General features: G+C 38.4%; 1 protein-coding gene across 9 annotated transcripts in view; it reads right to left on the bottom strand.

Moving 5' to 3' along the window:
• Positions 1-15,944, bottom strand: part of pxna (paxillin a) — a 99,226-nt gene that overhangs the window by 32,584 nt on the left and 50,698 nt on the right. For 5 of the 9 annotated variants that reach the window (XM_073950063.1, NM_201588.2, XM_073950062.1 and 2 more), the window contains 4 exons: positions 12,963-13,168; positions 11,119-11,326; positions 10,057-10,249; positions 9,580-9,730 (listed from right to left, as the gene is read on the bottom strand). In XM_073950063.1, the coding sequence (XP_073806164.1) occupies positions 9,580-9,730; positions 10,057-10,249; positions 11,119-11,215 (441 nt within the window). In that variant the 5' untranslated portion in view covers positions 11,216-11,326; positions 12,963-13,168. Of the gene's footprint in view, positions 1-3,572; positions 4,614-9,579; positions 9,731-10,056; positions 10,250-11,118; positions 11,327-12,962; positions 13,228-15,944 lie in introns of all 9 variants that reach the window. The other 4 variants (XM_073950060.1, XM_073950059.1, XM_073950058.1 and 1 more) reach the window with 2 other exon arrangements.

The raw sequence follows: 15,944 nt of genomic DNA, 5'->3' as shown, positions 1-15,944 counted from the left end.
ATGAAGGATGATAAACAGCGTCGGTATGTTTAGGGCCGTGTCTGAGTCCACTACATCCTATCAGAGGTTTATCCAGCTCTTTAAGCTCATAGACTCCTCCAGAAACTGAACCTGGCTTATGGAGGTTTTCAGCGGTGCTTCTGACTGAGCCCAGCCCAGTTTGATGAACTTCTTGTCGGTGTCTGCTGGAGGATTTCCCCTGGGACACCGACAACAGGCGATACGTCACAATCACGCCCCCACAAGAGCAAGCTCCTGATTGGTTAACGCGGCGCGAATGTCCGCTGAAGTTCAGATTTTCGAACTCGAGTGATTCGCGCGAAACGCGCATTAAGCGGGTCAAACGCGCAAAACACTAAATTCGTGCCACGCCATTCGCGCCATGTGCACCGCGTAATTCTCGTCATTCGCGCCGCGCCATTCGCGTGTATCGTGCAGCAGGATGTCTATTCCTGAGTTTGCATTGACTTAACATGTGAATCACTTGCACTTGACGCGCATTGCACGTCTGGTGTGAACGCAGCAGAAGAGCCATTTACAGCCATGTGTGTGTGTGTGTGTGTGTGTGTGTGTGTGTGTGTGTGTGTGTGTGTGTGTGTGTGTGTGAACACAGTGGCCAATTATAGATGTTTAGAAACTCCCTCAACAACACTCAAAAAGCAAGCATGATTAATATTTATAGGGCTGTGCGATATTGGCAAAAGAAAGCCATCACGTTTATTTTTTAACAATATTGCGATTTCGATTTTAATCACGATTTTGAGATGCACAGATGTTTTACAGAAGGAATTTGAAACGTATTTCCAAAGAAAAACAATCCGATCTTTATCAAAGACCTGTAACATGTCTCTAAGACAGATGCAAGGCAAAAAAATGACAATCACCTAGTCAAGGCGTAACAAATTGTAATAAAATGCAAAGCAAATAAACTGTGTACTGAGCATGTGCACAGCGTCAAACTCAAGTTTCTGATGTTTTGCTTGACCACAGAAGTTAGATGCATAGATTATAGACCTCTTTGAAATGCTGCCTTGGAATGCTGTGCTATCCGCATATTGCGTCTTTTGCACGCACATGTTGGTTATTTTTATTAGAGCAAAATTGGCTGCGACATGTGCACATACTCCAGGCGAACCCACTTAAAAACCACCCACCTACCCACGACAAAGGAGCGAACGCGATAAGAGTGTTGAAAATGCACGCGCCATGCACTTTACACACGCTTTTGGATGCGATATATGACTGACAGGTCTTATAAATGACCTAGTTCTGCGATATCAGTCTTCCTGTGTCCAAAGTAATATTACACCACAGATGTAAAAAAAATTTAGGCACCTAGTCCCCTGAGCTGAACTCATCGTCCCTGTTTATGCAGGCTATTTTTCAATAAGCTCAGTATCCAGATCTCGTGCTCTGTTTAGGCGGGCTATGAAATGATTGACTTAAATAGCATACTGCGGGAGAAGTATCAGTCAGGATTGTGCGTGCAAAAATAAATAAATAAATAAAATTAAATAAATTTTTGAAAAAAAGATTTAAAAAGATTTACAAATCGTGTACGTTGAAATCAGAATTTCAGTTTGATTTTTAATTAATCGCACAGCCCTAATATTTACATTTGTTTATTTGATGTTAATGATCATGTTATTTTCAGTGCTTGTACGTGTTTTCTTTAAGCATTAAAAATTAAAGGTACAGTTCATATTTTTGACTGCTTGAATTAAAATACAAAATTGTATTCTTGTGTTGTGAAATCAAATTAAAAATTGTAGATGGAAAGCATTTTCAATGATTTGTGATGCACCAAGATATCGAAATGAACTAAATCAATGACATGACAATCGTAACTGAACCATGAGACTAGTTGTTTAACAACCCTAGGGCAACGTACCAAAATATAACAAAAGTGCAATTTTAAATGAGATGTCATTAGCAAACTCTCTGAAATACTTTACAAGTCTCTGAAACCGAGCAGAGCCGATATGATCTGGTCCAAAAATCAGTAACAATTTTAGTATGAATTTTAAAAAAAACTTCTGAATGGAGAATTTTTTTCTTTGTTTTTTTACATTGAAAATAAATGTCAGATTTTTTTTTATGCAACAATAAAACTAGCTCTTCATTTTCAGAAGTTATACTTTTCCTGAAATAATATAATACATGCTGGTTATATCATTTTTTAAAAAGTATTGAATCGCATATCAAACATTGCATTACATGTGCTATCCCTTTTCCTTCAGTATCGCACAGCCCTATAGCTTAGCATCTTCTTTGTGAATCTGATTTTGAAATGATGCAAGAACAGGTATGAACTAAAGTCTATCAAGCTGACACAACATGCCAAAGCAATATCCACTGCTTGGAACTGATACTGTATATTAATAAATAGCAATGGGGTATATGCCGAAGCATGCTAATAGGACTTTTAATTTGCCAGTAACCTGGTTTAAGCGCTTCCGGCTAATTAAATGCCAATGCAAAATCCGGTGCGTTTAAGGTCTGTTTTCTTTAAAAATCAGCGATCTCCAATAGCTGAGTGATAACCGATTTAAAGTGGGTCTCAGATTGTACAAGAAGCACTGCATTAAATTACCTTTTTTCCCCGCCATATCTTTATAATATGAACAGTTATTTTACCCCAGCATATTTAATGGAGCTTCTGCGTTAGCCTGCCGATTCTGACGGGCACGTGCGAGTAAACAGCTTTTTGTCTCGTTTTACGCTTGAGCAACCAAGTAAATGCTAAAGTTTATTTAACTGAATGTATTTTAATGAAATTACAACATCGATGCTGTATAAGGAACCGTATAAAATGGAAAAAGTTCACAATAACAGGTCACCGTAAGTGTATCAGCATGGGAACAGCACCAGCTCGGCATATACCCTATTCGTCTTTGAATATGCATGATTTTTAATGCATCAAGAAAATGACTGGACTGTTATACCTTTAGCTTTCATCAACTTTATTACAACATGCAAGATCATCCGACTATGAATCCACAACATCACCTGCAGCTATCTATAAAGTATCAAGTGCCCTGAAGAAACAAATAGAAAAGTAGTGAAGACGGAATGCAATTGCATAATGAAACTCCACTGCATAACTACAAAGCAAGCAGGCAAGCAAGCAAGCCTGGCCTTGTTGTCCATTTAGCGCCATAACCCTGAGGAAGCGCGTCAGGGCATGCGTTTAAACATTGCAAAGACTCCTTCCACAAAATCTTATCCATGCACCACACATACTTTGGATTCCTCAATCTTACACCTTTTCAAAAACACGATACACTGCAACACAACAGAACTGCACAGATATGAAAAACTCAACTATCAACACTCCAACTTTAGGACCACTAAGTGACTTTTGCACATGTGTATCAGGTTTTTGAGAGGCATATTTAACTCACTAATGGTGGGTCCTTCTATCTAGATAGGATATCAGCAGTCCCAAGGATCAAGCTCATGTGTTTAAGAAAGCATAAACAGCCGTACGTGGTTCAGCATGCTTCTCACTCATGCTCGCTAAATTTAGGGGTGCAAATTGGAGACAGTCTGACTGTATGAGCTTGTCATACTTGACCAGAAGCGGAGAGCCTTTCAACCGCAGAAGGCTGGAGAAGTGGAAGATCCAGAGAAACATCTGATGATTCAGGAAGCGATGCAGGATTTGGGAATTCATCCATCCAACTGAGTTTTCCCAGGCCATCCTGTGGCATCGATTGATGAAGTAGCTCCAGAACATCATTATTGACCTCTGAATAGGAAGGAGATCCAATAGGCTGCTTCACTGGCTCTGGTTGGATGTCAAGACTGGATGTCAACAACTTATCCAAAGCTTCCTCGAGAAGAGGCTTGGGGCAAGGAAGACTTATTCCCAATAAGCCCGTTTGAGAGTTCTCAGATTTCTCTTTGGAAGGTTTGGGATTTAATGAAACTGGAGGAGTGGGCAGTGTAATGGTAGTTGGCACTGGACTCTTGCGAGCAATCCCTGGCTCAGGACTTGGGGTCTTGGCAAGGGCTCTAGGGACTGGACTTTTGCATGCTTTAATAGTTGTGATTGGGCTTGGGCTCTTTCTTACCACCACTGGACTTGAGGTTTTAGCAACCGTTACAGGACTATCAATTCGATATGAGCCCTTCATCATCTCTGGTGGACTTGGGCTTTTTGCCACTGGGCTTGAAATCCTTGGAACTGTAATTGGCGAAGAGACCTTTGCTACAACAGGTGAAGTGTCTTTAGAGGTAGAAAGTGGACTTAAGGTTTTTGGGTTGACAGTCTTGAGTGTTTTAACTTCACTTTTGTTTGCACTTGATGCTGGTAAGCTTAGTGTTTTAGCAGGTGGTTCTGGAGATAATCGAGACTCATTAGAAACTACCAGCACTTTCTCTGAATGGGTCTTGGAAGATGTGAAAAGCATGGTGGTGTTGGATACTGGAGCTACAGTTGCCGATTCCTCAACAATGTGAAGTTCCAGGAGAAGTGGTGTGCAATTTGGGGAAGAAACGTTGTGGTCAGATTCTTCCGTGTCTGTGACGGAAGGGACTGTGACCACAGGATTTGAAAGTTCTGAGACTTCAGTGGAAAACGAGTCCTCCTTAACCAACAAAGAACCAGACTAGACAGCCAAACAGCAAAACAATCAAAGAGAAAAGAAAGCATTTGAATTAGGGATCTCAGTCTAAACCAATATCTAACTTTCACGGACTAAAACGCTGATTTTCCATTACCTATAATTAATTGTATAAACAGGCTTTAAAATGGTTTTAGCTTGAATATCATTTTGCATGACTTCAATAACTGCTACAAGAAAAAAAAATGGATTCTTTACCTCAGATCCTGAAAAAAAAAACTGAGGTACTTACTGTTAGTAAAAGCTCCTTTTTAAATTTTACATTTAGCTTTTCTGTCATGTACTTTTTTTAGTTTAAATGGTAATTTGAAGGCAAAGCTCTTAAAATTGATATCATCCTGGGATGCTAGCCTGAGTCTATTGACTGCACTTGATTTAAGTGACTGCCAGTTGAGGAGTTTTACAATTGAGCTGAAAATAAAACTATAAATAGATATAAGAGAACATGATATAAAAAAAATAAGAGTAGAGAAATAGATTTTTTTATGAATGGAACAAAAATCCAGAAAAGGGTCTAAACCCGGAGGTCAGAGCCAGCTCCAAGTTGGTGGGACTTGAGCTCCAAGTCACAACAACTGTGGGCTGTACAAACCTTGAGTTTAATTAATGTCTTTAACATGACAGAGTACAACTTTTTGTGTTTTATTAACATCTACACATACCCGAACCCCAAACCCATCCTCACAGTAACCTGTTGTTTTATTAACGTCCAACCCCACCCTGACCCTAAACCCAACTTTACAGTAACCTGTTGTGCTTTATTAACGTCTACACCTACCCTAACCCTAAATCCAACCTCACAGTAACCTGTTGTGTTTTATTAACATCGACACATATCCCAACCCTAAACCCAACCTCACAGTAACCTGTTGTGTTTTAACATCTACACCAACCCAAAACACAACAGGGTACTGTGAGGTTGGGTTTAAACATCTACACCTACCCCAACCCTAAACCCAACCTCATAGTAGCCTGTTGTGTTTTATTAACATCTACACCAACCCCAACCCTAAACCCAACCTCACAGTAACCTGTTGTGTTTTAACATCTATACCTACCCAAAAAACAACAGGCTACTGTGAGGTTGGTTTTAAACATCTACACCTACCGCAACCCTAAATCCAACCTCACAGTAGCCTGTTGTGTTTTAACATCTATACCTACACCAACCCTAAACCCAGTCCACTTGTGACTTAACTCCCTCCCACTTGGGGGTTTACCCAGCCTACATGGAGGTCTCCGGGCTGCTGTGATACCTACTTGAAAATCCCGGATATTCCATTACTTGTACATTACCTGACCTGAAATATACATTTTAATATTCCATGATATTACAAATTTTCCATGTTATTACAAAAATTCCATGACCCGTGAAAACCCTGAGCAAAAGCAATGCATGAAACAAAATGGCTTAATGCAAATTAATCCTATCTTCACAAGTTTTGCTTATTATACATAAATGCATTTAATAAAATACCACCAATGTACAAGCTGGATATTGGATTCACCAACCTAAAGGCAAATATAATCACAAGATATAACATGACACCACAACCCCTGCATTCCACATTCTCCCTTTTCGACCGCAGTGTGGCTCCCGGCCAAGAAAGTAATGCTAACAAGACCTTCATAATGGACCCATGAGAGCATAGCCTTATAGAAGCATATAATGCTTTATTCATTTCAAAGGCCCTGATTGATAATAATCTACTGTGTACTAGATCCGATTATCCCTATCAGCACTCTCAGACATGCATATAATAAACAGCACTTCTGTTACCCACTACATTACTTTAAACTGCTAAACAAGCAATAAAAACAATGATCCAGAAAATATGAAAACATTACAAAATACCAAGTAAAAGCGTGTCTATTTCTAAACATAATTCTGTCATCATTTACTAATTCTTCCAAGTGTATCTGTCTGCGGAGTGCAACATGGGGGCGTAACATAAAGGGGCATAACATGCAGTATGTTGAAGAGGCAAAACTTGAAGTTACTGAGATCCCATTGAATCCCATTGTTATTGGCAAGATGGCGGAAAAGAAAACATTTTCAGCAAATGTTTTTAGGAGTGTCTTCATGAATTTGATGTTTTCTCCAAATTTATCCACAACCAATTAATTTCATATATTATCAATATTATCATTCATTTAGCATATCCACCATGCAACTCCACTTGCTGACTTCTTTTTTTTAGTGACAGTTGGCATATCCTACGTCACCCTGTTATTTGCACCCTTGCAAATAACACAACAATTGAAAGCACATCAAGTATGAAAGCCTCTGCAACTCGATGGTCGGGTTTAGGAATGGTGTAGACCAGGGATGGGCAAACTTGATCCTTTTTGAGTTTTGTTCCAACACTAGTCAAACACACCTGAACAAACTAATCAGTGTCTTCAAGATCACTTGAACTCTATAGGGAGATCTGTTTGAATAGGGTTGGAGCTAAACTGTGCTGGACACCGGCCCACCAGGACCGAGATTGCCCACCCCTGGTGTAGACGTTAATAACTGTGATGGTTGGGTTTAGAGTTGGGGAAGGTGTAGACGTTAATAACTGTGATGGTTGGGTTTAGAGTTGGGGAAGGTGTAGACGTTAATAACTGTGATGGTTGAGTTTAGAGTTGTGGAATGTGTGGATGTTAATAACTGTTATGGTTGGGTTAAGGGTTTGGGAAGGAATAGATGCTAATAACTGTGGTGGTTGGGTTAAGGGTTGTAGAACGTGTGGATGTTAATGACGGTGAAGATTGGGTTAAGGGTTGGGGAAGGTATAGACGTTAACAACTGTGATGGTTGAGTTTAAGTTAGGGAAGGTGTAGATGTTAATAACGGTGATGGTTGGGTTAAGGGTTAGGAAATGTATAGACGTTAATAACCGTGATGGTTGAGTTTAGGTTAGGGAAGGTGTAGACAATAATAACTGTGATGGTTGAGTTTAGGGTTGGGGAAGGTGTAGACGTTAATAACTGTGATGGTTGGGTTAAGGGTTGGGGAAGGTGTAGACGTTAATAACCGTGATGGTTGGGTTAAGGGTTGGGGAAGGTGTAGACGTTAATAACTGTGATGGTTGGTTTAAGGGTTGGGGAAGGTGTAGACGTTAATAACTGTGATGGTTGGTTTAAGGGTTGGGGAAGGTGTAGACGATAATAACTTTGATGGTTGGTTTAAGGGTTGGGGTAGGTGTAGACGTTAATAACTGTGATGGTTGGGTTAAGGGTTGGGGAAGGTGTAGACATTAATAACTGTGATGGTTGAGTTTAGGGTTGGGGAAGGTATAGACGTTAATAACTGTGATGGTTGGGTTATGGGTTGGGGAAGGTGTAGACAATAACTGTGATGGTTGGGTTAAGGGTTGGGGAAGGTGTAGACGTTAGTATCTGTGATGGTTGGGTTTAGGGTTGGGGAAGGTGTAGACGTTAATAACTGTGATGGTTGGGTTTAAGGTTGGGGTAGGCATTAATAACTGATGGTTGGGTTTAGGGTTGGGGACGGTATAGATGTTAATAACGGTGATGGTTGGATTTAGGGTTGGGGTAGGTGTAGACGTTAATACATATGATGGTTTGGTTTAGGGTTAGGGAAAGTGTAGCCGTTAATAACTGAGGGTTGGGTTTAGAGTTGAGGAAGGTGTAGACGTTAATAACTGATGGTTGGGTAAAGGGTTTATATTTTCATTTACATTTAGTCATTTAGCAGATGCTTTTATCCAAAGCGACTTACAAATGAGGACACGGAAGCAATTTACACAACTATAAGAGCAACAATGAATAAGTGCTATAGGCAAGTTTCAGGTCTGTAAAGTCTAAGAAGGAAAGCATTAGTAATTTTTTTTTTACACCTTTTTTTTTTACACCTTATTGGGAAGGTGTAGACGTTAATAACTGTGATGGTTGGGTTTAGGTTTAGAGAAGGTGTAGAAGTTAATAACTGTGATGGTTGAGTTTAGGGTTAGGGAAGGCATAGTCATTATTACATATGATGGTTTGGTTTAGGGTTAGAGAAGGTGTAGACGGTAATAACTATGATGGTTGGGTTTACGGTTAGAGAAGGTGTAGGCATTAATAACTGTGATGGTTGGGTTTAGGGTTAGGGTAGGTGTAGACGTTAATAACTGTGATGGTTGAGTTTAAGGTTGGGGAAGGTGTAGACAATAATAACTATGATAGTTAGGTTTAGGGCTGGGGAAGGTATAGACGTTAATAATTATGATGGTTGGGTTTTGGGTTTAGGTGTGGAGTAGGTGTAGACGTTAATAACTGATGTACAGCGGCATCTTGCCGACAACATAGTTTTGACATGTGAGTCTTCATAACTTCAAGTTACGCTTCTAACGTACTACATGTTATACCCCTTCATGTTACGCCTCAGTCTTGCAGTCAGCAGACAGACCCTACTTCATTCATCACTTGTTCAAAAGCTATTTGAGTTTCCTTCTTCTCTTCAAAAGAAGATTTTGAAGAAGGCTGGTTGCTGGCACCTATAATAGACTTCAATAGTATAAAAAAGGTAATGATTAAAGTCAATAGGTCACAGCAGTGTCTTCTTTTGTGTTCAACAGAGTAAAGAAACTCATAAAAGCTTAAAGCCACATGACAGAGAGTAAATTATGAATACATGTTTGTGTTTTGTTGAACTATCCCTTTAAACGTGGACAAATTTTCTATCTGCTTCTCAAGTCTGACGTCACACGAAGCAAATTCTGGATCCAACCCCTCTATCAAACTGTACGGGGAGACTCTACATATGGTAAAAATAAACATTTACAAAGCAAACAATTTTTCTCAATTCAACTGAGTAGCAGCTTAGAAACAGAAACAGTATTACATACGTCACGACTTAACAAGTGGATTGCGTGGTTGTGCAGTAAATCATATTCAAGAATTCAATTAGACATTTATAGGAAAGATGATGAATAATAGTAAATGTTTCTGCAATATTTACATTGCTCTGAACCTTGAAGTCGGACAGTGAAGCCATGAGTTCGTCGAGTTCTCGTGTGGCTGAAGAAGCTGAGATTCGGGCCTGCTGCTGGGCAGGAGTCTCTTCCTGAACTCCTCTCAACTCTGAAACCATCGGCACTGATGAGACAGGGCTAAAAGTGTAATAAAGATGAAAACTGGATGTAAGAAAAGGTCCAAATCAGAAACCTGAAAATTTCACTTTGCATTCAACATTTACACTCATTGATTTATTAATTTATTGATTGATTGATTGATTGATTGATTTATATTTATGTATGTATGCATGTATGCATGTTTTAATGCCATATCAGCAACATTGGCTATATTCATGACAAAAGCTATAACAAACATACAATATAAAACATGCAATCATATTGGTTTCTTAATAAACATAAATTTTACAAAAAACATACAAATAACAACAACATATTTGTATTGCATTAATGTGTAAGCTTACACAGCAGCTGGGACGGAGCTCTCCAACTGATTTAACAGGCTTTCCACACTGGGCCTGACCTCTTCGATCACCTTTGCAGGTATATTGCGCTTGGGCTTCTCTATCTTCGGAGGAGCTGCTTTCACTACTGATGAGACGCCGTTTTCAGGGACATATCGTTGGGTGTTGCTGGCTGGTTTGGGTGGGTAGGTCTCTATGCAACAGAAAATAGAAATGGAAAGAAAGACATCAGTGTGTGCACATCTAAGAAAACCTTATAGGCAGATGCTCCATCAAGCCAAACAAAAGAGACAAAAGTAAAAAAAGAAATATAATTCGGCAGACTGCCACTCTAGATCTCAAGAGACAAGGTTTTGCCCTACAAGGTCTTCATCAGATCACACAGGAAATATAAGAGAAAACTAGAAATAGACTGCATCCAAAATCGCCTACTACTCAGTATGTACTACGTTTGAATTAACTACACGACTGTTAGGAAAGTACGTTCTATATAGTATGAATGTGAGCAGTATGAATGGCACTCTGATGTACTACTCCCGTTCATGAATTCTCTCGTATTGCATCATGGGATAGTGTAGCATACATTGGATGTGCACTTCAGAATCTTGCTGGAAGTAGTCAGTCATCAATGTACTTGCTATGAACGTTCAATGAATTTGGACATACTACTTGTCTCGGATGTTGTTTTTAACATGCTATATAGTATGGAAGTATGCGATTTTGGATGCAGCCACTGTCAAACCCAAGACATCACATCTGGAACAGTTATAACCCTAACCAACCAATAAATAAACAATAGAAAACATGTTTCCCATCCCTGTTCCTGAAGGCACACCAACAGTACACATTTTCAACCTCTTTCTAATCAAACACTCCTTAATCACCTCATCAGAACATAAGAAGAGACTGCAAAACCTGGAATGAAAGGGTCCGATAAGGGAGACATCCAAAACAAGTACTGTTGATGTGCCTCCAGGAACAGGGTCGGGAAACACTTTATTAGATTGTTTGATATCCATGTCAAAAGTGCACATGTGATGATTTGGTGCTTTACAAACTGACCTTCAGCAGGGAAAGAGGGAGTGCTGTGCTGCACAGCGTTAAGTTCCAGCAGCAGACGGTCCAGTTCTGACAGGTTGCTGCCCAGAGAGGAGTTCATGACGGCGGTGGGAGACTCAATCGACTTCTGTTTGTTGGGGAAACTGTAGACGTGCTCTTCCTCAGACTGCGACACGCGAGGGCTGCTGCTTTTCGGGGCGGAGTTGAAAGACTGAGAAAAGAAAAATGTTTTACAATTAAGTACATTAACTTTACAAATGAAAGCAAATTAAATTGCAACATTTTCACTAATAATTCAGACTTTTTTCACCTGGTAAAACAAATAATAAAAATACTTTTTACCAAATCAGAACTAAAATTTCAGAATTACAAGTCATTTCAAGAGTTTACACTTAGCTGATGATTAAAAAGTGTATTTGGCAGCTCATAAGAGCTCAGAAGATCCTCGAGCACGGGGCTCCCTCCTGTTTGCAGGACAAGAGGGGAGTTTGAGCTCAGGTAGATCTCGAGAATTCCCCTGCTTATTTATAGCTAATAGCAATTTAGGGATTGCTATGAAGAGATATACAGCCGCTTAAAGTCTGGTTTATACTCCTGTGTCAAGTGATTGGCATGACCCACGGCGCATGCAACGCGCGTAGCTGTGCGTTTAGACTTCTGCGCGCTGTTTCTGTTGTTCTGCAAAAACGCTGGTTGGCAGTGAGGTGTTTGTTCATCTGTGTCGAGTTTCTTCACTGGTGTGTTTTTTTTCTGAACGCTTCCTTAATGTACAAGTGGCTTAAACTCGCTCATTTTGAGGCAGGAACCGGCAGACGTGCACCAACTTTAACCATGAGGTAAACACAAAACACATCACCTCAAAAACAGTGGAGAATTGGCCCTGAATAGCACAGCATAAGGTAAGAGATGACAGCTGTCTGTGCTATCTGGGGCTGCTTATTGGTCATAAATGTATTGCTTTTACTCCTGCGCCATGGAGACACCGCGATTCATTCGAAAACTATTTAATATGTGAATATAATTCAGTAAAAAGAATGCTAGAACCGTATGAGCACCGGCAAGAGCTTTCATTTGAGCTATAACTTGTACATGTGTCATATATGAACAATATGAAAATGAAACAATGTTCAATACCCAGCTCGGGTATCCAAAATACTGTGTATTTAAGAGTAAATAACTTTTGTACAATAGAATAAAAACCAAAGTGATGCATATGTGGATAAAATATAGATTCTACACTTTCAAACGAAACCACTTATGGGGGTCTGGTGCAATGCTAGCCCTTTAAATCTTAAAGTGAAAGTTGATGACGTCACGGACCCAGTACCGGGTCCGCAGAGTTTAACTGGTTAAGCCTTTAAATGTCACATTAAGCAGAGTACTAATGTCTTGAAATGATATCCAGTAAAATATTATGTACTGTCATTATGGTAAATATTGAAGAAATCAGTTATTAGAAATGAGTTATTAAAACTATTATGTTCAGAAATGTGCTGCAAAATCCTCTCTCCGTTAAACAGAAATTGGGAAAAATACAGGAGGGCTAATAATCCAGGAGGGCTACTAATTCTGATTTCAACTGTATATTGCATATACTATTATCAAGATAACGATACTTTTTAGATGTATTATGCAGATCTAACAAATATAACCTTGAATCTCCTGAACCTGCTTAATGGCACAAGCCTCTGGAGCAACCAAAGATGAAGTGCTTTGCTTGAGGGCAAAACAAGCAGAAAGTGGAACAGGCCGCATCTGGTATTTGTCATAAGGTTAAAGGATAACCAAGGAGACTCATATAAAGAGCAACAGAAAACCCTTCAGGAAGTAATGATGATGCATTTTACCTGGGTTGATGAGTGCTTTGATTCTGGTTTTTCTACCCAAGATCCATTCAGAGTTTCAGCAGGAGGGGAGATTACTCGAGGCGGAGACGACACGTCCTGATAAGAGTCGCTTCCTCTGGGGCAGGAATATGGCGTCTCTTCTGGCAGAAAAACACCTTGTTTGGAAATGTGGGAGGTTGTGGACTCCAAATCCGCGAGAAGAGCATCTGTTAGGTAGAAATAAATAAAGCAATGGTTTTAATCAAGAAAACAGCTAATTTAAAGACTAAATAAACAAAATAAAACAAATAAATAAATTATTTTTTATAAATGTTATTTATTAATTCAAAAAATAAAATGTATTAATTTAAATAAATAATTTAAATAAAAAATAATTAATTACATTTAATTAATTTAATTAAAATGAAAAATAACATTAATTAAAACAACATTAACGCCATTTGAAGGTGTCAGTGTTGCTGTGAAGACTTGTGCGACCACTTTTAAGCTTCTCTCCTGACCTTGAAAATATGATTGGCTGAATGGTAGAAAAGCTGAATTAAGATCGTGTGTAGGGTCGAATCGAGATCATGATCTTTTTTCGATTAATCGTGCAGCCCTAGTTTGTTTTGTAGACTATCGAAAAAAAAGTTGCCTAAATGGGGATGATAATATTGATCATATTGATGATAATATTGTCCTTAAAATGGTGTTTAAAAAATTAAGAAACGTTTTCATTCTAGCTGAAATAAAACAAATAAGAAAAAATATTATCAGACATACAGTGAAAATTTCCTGAATCTGTTAAACATCATTTGGAAAATATAAAAAAAAGAGAAAGAATGTCAAGGGGGGCTAATAATTCTGACTTCAACTGTTCATTTCTATTTATTAGTTTTTTTAATTTGCAATAACTCTTTTGAAATAAAATGAATTATCTTTGTATTCCTAAATAATATTAGGTGGCCAAACTCGTATTTTAACGGACATAACGGTTTAATAAAAGAGGGTGTACTCATTTACCCTGAGCACTGTATAATATCATGCCCAGAGACGTAAATCCCGGGGGGGATGGGGGGGACATATCCCCTCCCTTCCAATTTATTCTGCTTCAGGAGTCAGTCTGTTGACTGTAAACAACACAACAAACAATGCAAAAAATAGAAAAATTTGCTTTGTTATTGAACCTGAGAAAAACTTTAAAGCTAATCATAATGGCGTAGTCTCCATGCTATACTAATAATGATGAAACCATTTTGAACTGCGGGGACATTTCTTTCTTAGTACAAATCGGCTGTATTATTTGTGTCCCCTTCAAAAAAATGCTGGAAAGAAATTTTATGTTTACTGTCTCCCCTACTGTTAAATCAGATTTACGCCCATGATCATGCCACACACCCCTTAAACATTCATAAAAAACAAAAAAAGCTTATAACAATTTGCTGATTCCAAGAGCTTCCAGAATTCTGATATGCGCTTTAGATTCACATTCCCTTCATTGGTTTTGCAAACAACATAAATCTATCAGAAATCAAGCGGCTTGTTGTTGAATAACTCTTTGTCAAGTCTCTTCACAACATGTCTCTTCCTGGTCTGGATCTGATCCTGGAACAGTGGGATAATTATGAACCACAGGACGAGGATGGTGAAATCACTTCGCTCATATGGGGTGTGGCCAAACCTTGCATGTAAAGACTGCTCTAAAACAACATGCCTACAGGGACAGATTCAGCAGGAAGAAAAGCGCAAAATGCATAAACGGACACACACACACACCTCTTAATGCACATAAGACGAAAAAAAATCAATGTTCAAAAGCCAAACGCTCAGGAATGGAGCTGAAAGCACTCTCTCTCTCACACACACACACACAACTAAGCCTGTAAAACATGCTCTTAAGGAACTATAGACCATCTGTGGTTAAAAGTCCTACATATAGCAATTAGATATGAAAAGAAAGCACCTTTAGATAGGGGTTGCATCACCAGTTTTGCTATGAAGCGTGTTACGCCATGTCTATACAGGAAGTGATTGATTGCAGCATGACAACTCTATATGATTGCTAAAGTGAACCAGTGAGCTGTAAAAGTCCAGCTGTACACTATGCACTAAATAAAAATTGGATGTCTTTTGAGGTAAGTGGTTGCAAACTATTTAAATGAGGCGAATTCAAACAATTGAAAAGTAGCAATGTTCAACTTTGTTAAATTCAGCCCATATTAATTGTTTTCAACCACTAACCTTAAAGAAAATGTAGTAAATCCAATGTTTAATTTTTTTCAGGGTGATAAATGTGGAAAAATCTAATCCACATCTTACAAATCTATCATAATAGCAACATATTTAAACATAATATGTGTATTATAAAAAATATTTAAAATAGTAAGGCCGAAATATCCTGGACAGAGAATATTTAAGAAGGAAATAACAACATTGAGCATAATTTCTAAATATAGACCATTTCAATGTGGTGATGCCATTGGGCCATGAACATTTCCTGCTCGTTGTCAAACTAATTCATAACTCTAACAAAAGTCAATTCAATCTTGACGTTTAAACCGCTATCATAACATTAATTTTCAATATGTGACTCTTTTGGGATTCTCTAAAGCTATATATTATAATTATAAACGTAAAACAGAACATTTAAGGACCTTAATTACTTTTTACATACCTCAAAATGATCTATAGCAAATAAAATGTTGAGCTAGTTAATTTATAAATGTAAAATGCATACACTGTATAAAATGCTGGGTTCCACATGGAATGATAACCGTTTAAGGTATTTTGCGCTTTAGAAACGTTTTAAAACCGCAAAAATTTATACTATACCATTCCGAAAAGTACAATTGAAGTCAAAATTATTAGCCCCCTGAATTATTAGCCCCATTGTCCCCCCCCCCCCCTCAATTTCTGTTTAACAGAGAGAATATTTTTTTCAACACATTTCTAAACATAATAGTTTCAATAACTAATTTATATTAACTGATTTATTTTATCTTT

Source organism: Danio rerio, chromosome 5, assembly GCF_049306965.1.
Source record: "Danio rerio strain Tuebingen ecotype United States chromosome 5, GRCz12tu, whole genome shotgun sequence".
Classification (NCBI taxonomy): domain Eukaryota; kingdom Metazoa; phylum Chordata; class Actinopteri; order Cypriniformes; family Danionidae; genus Danio; species Danio rerio.
This window is presented reverse-complemented; position numbering and strand designations above follow the sequence as displayed.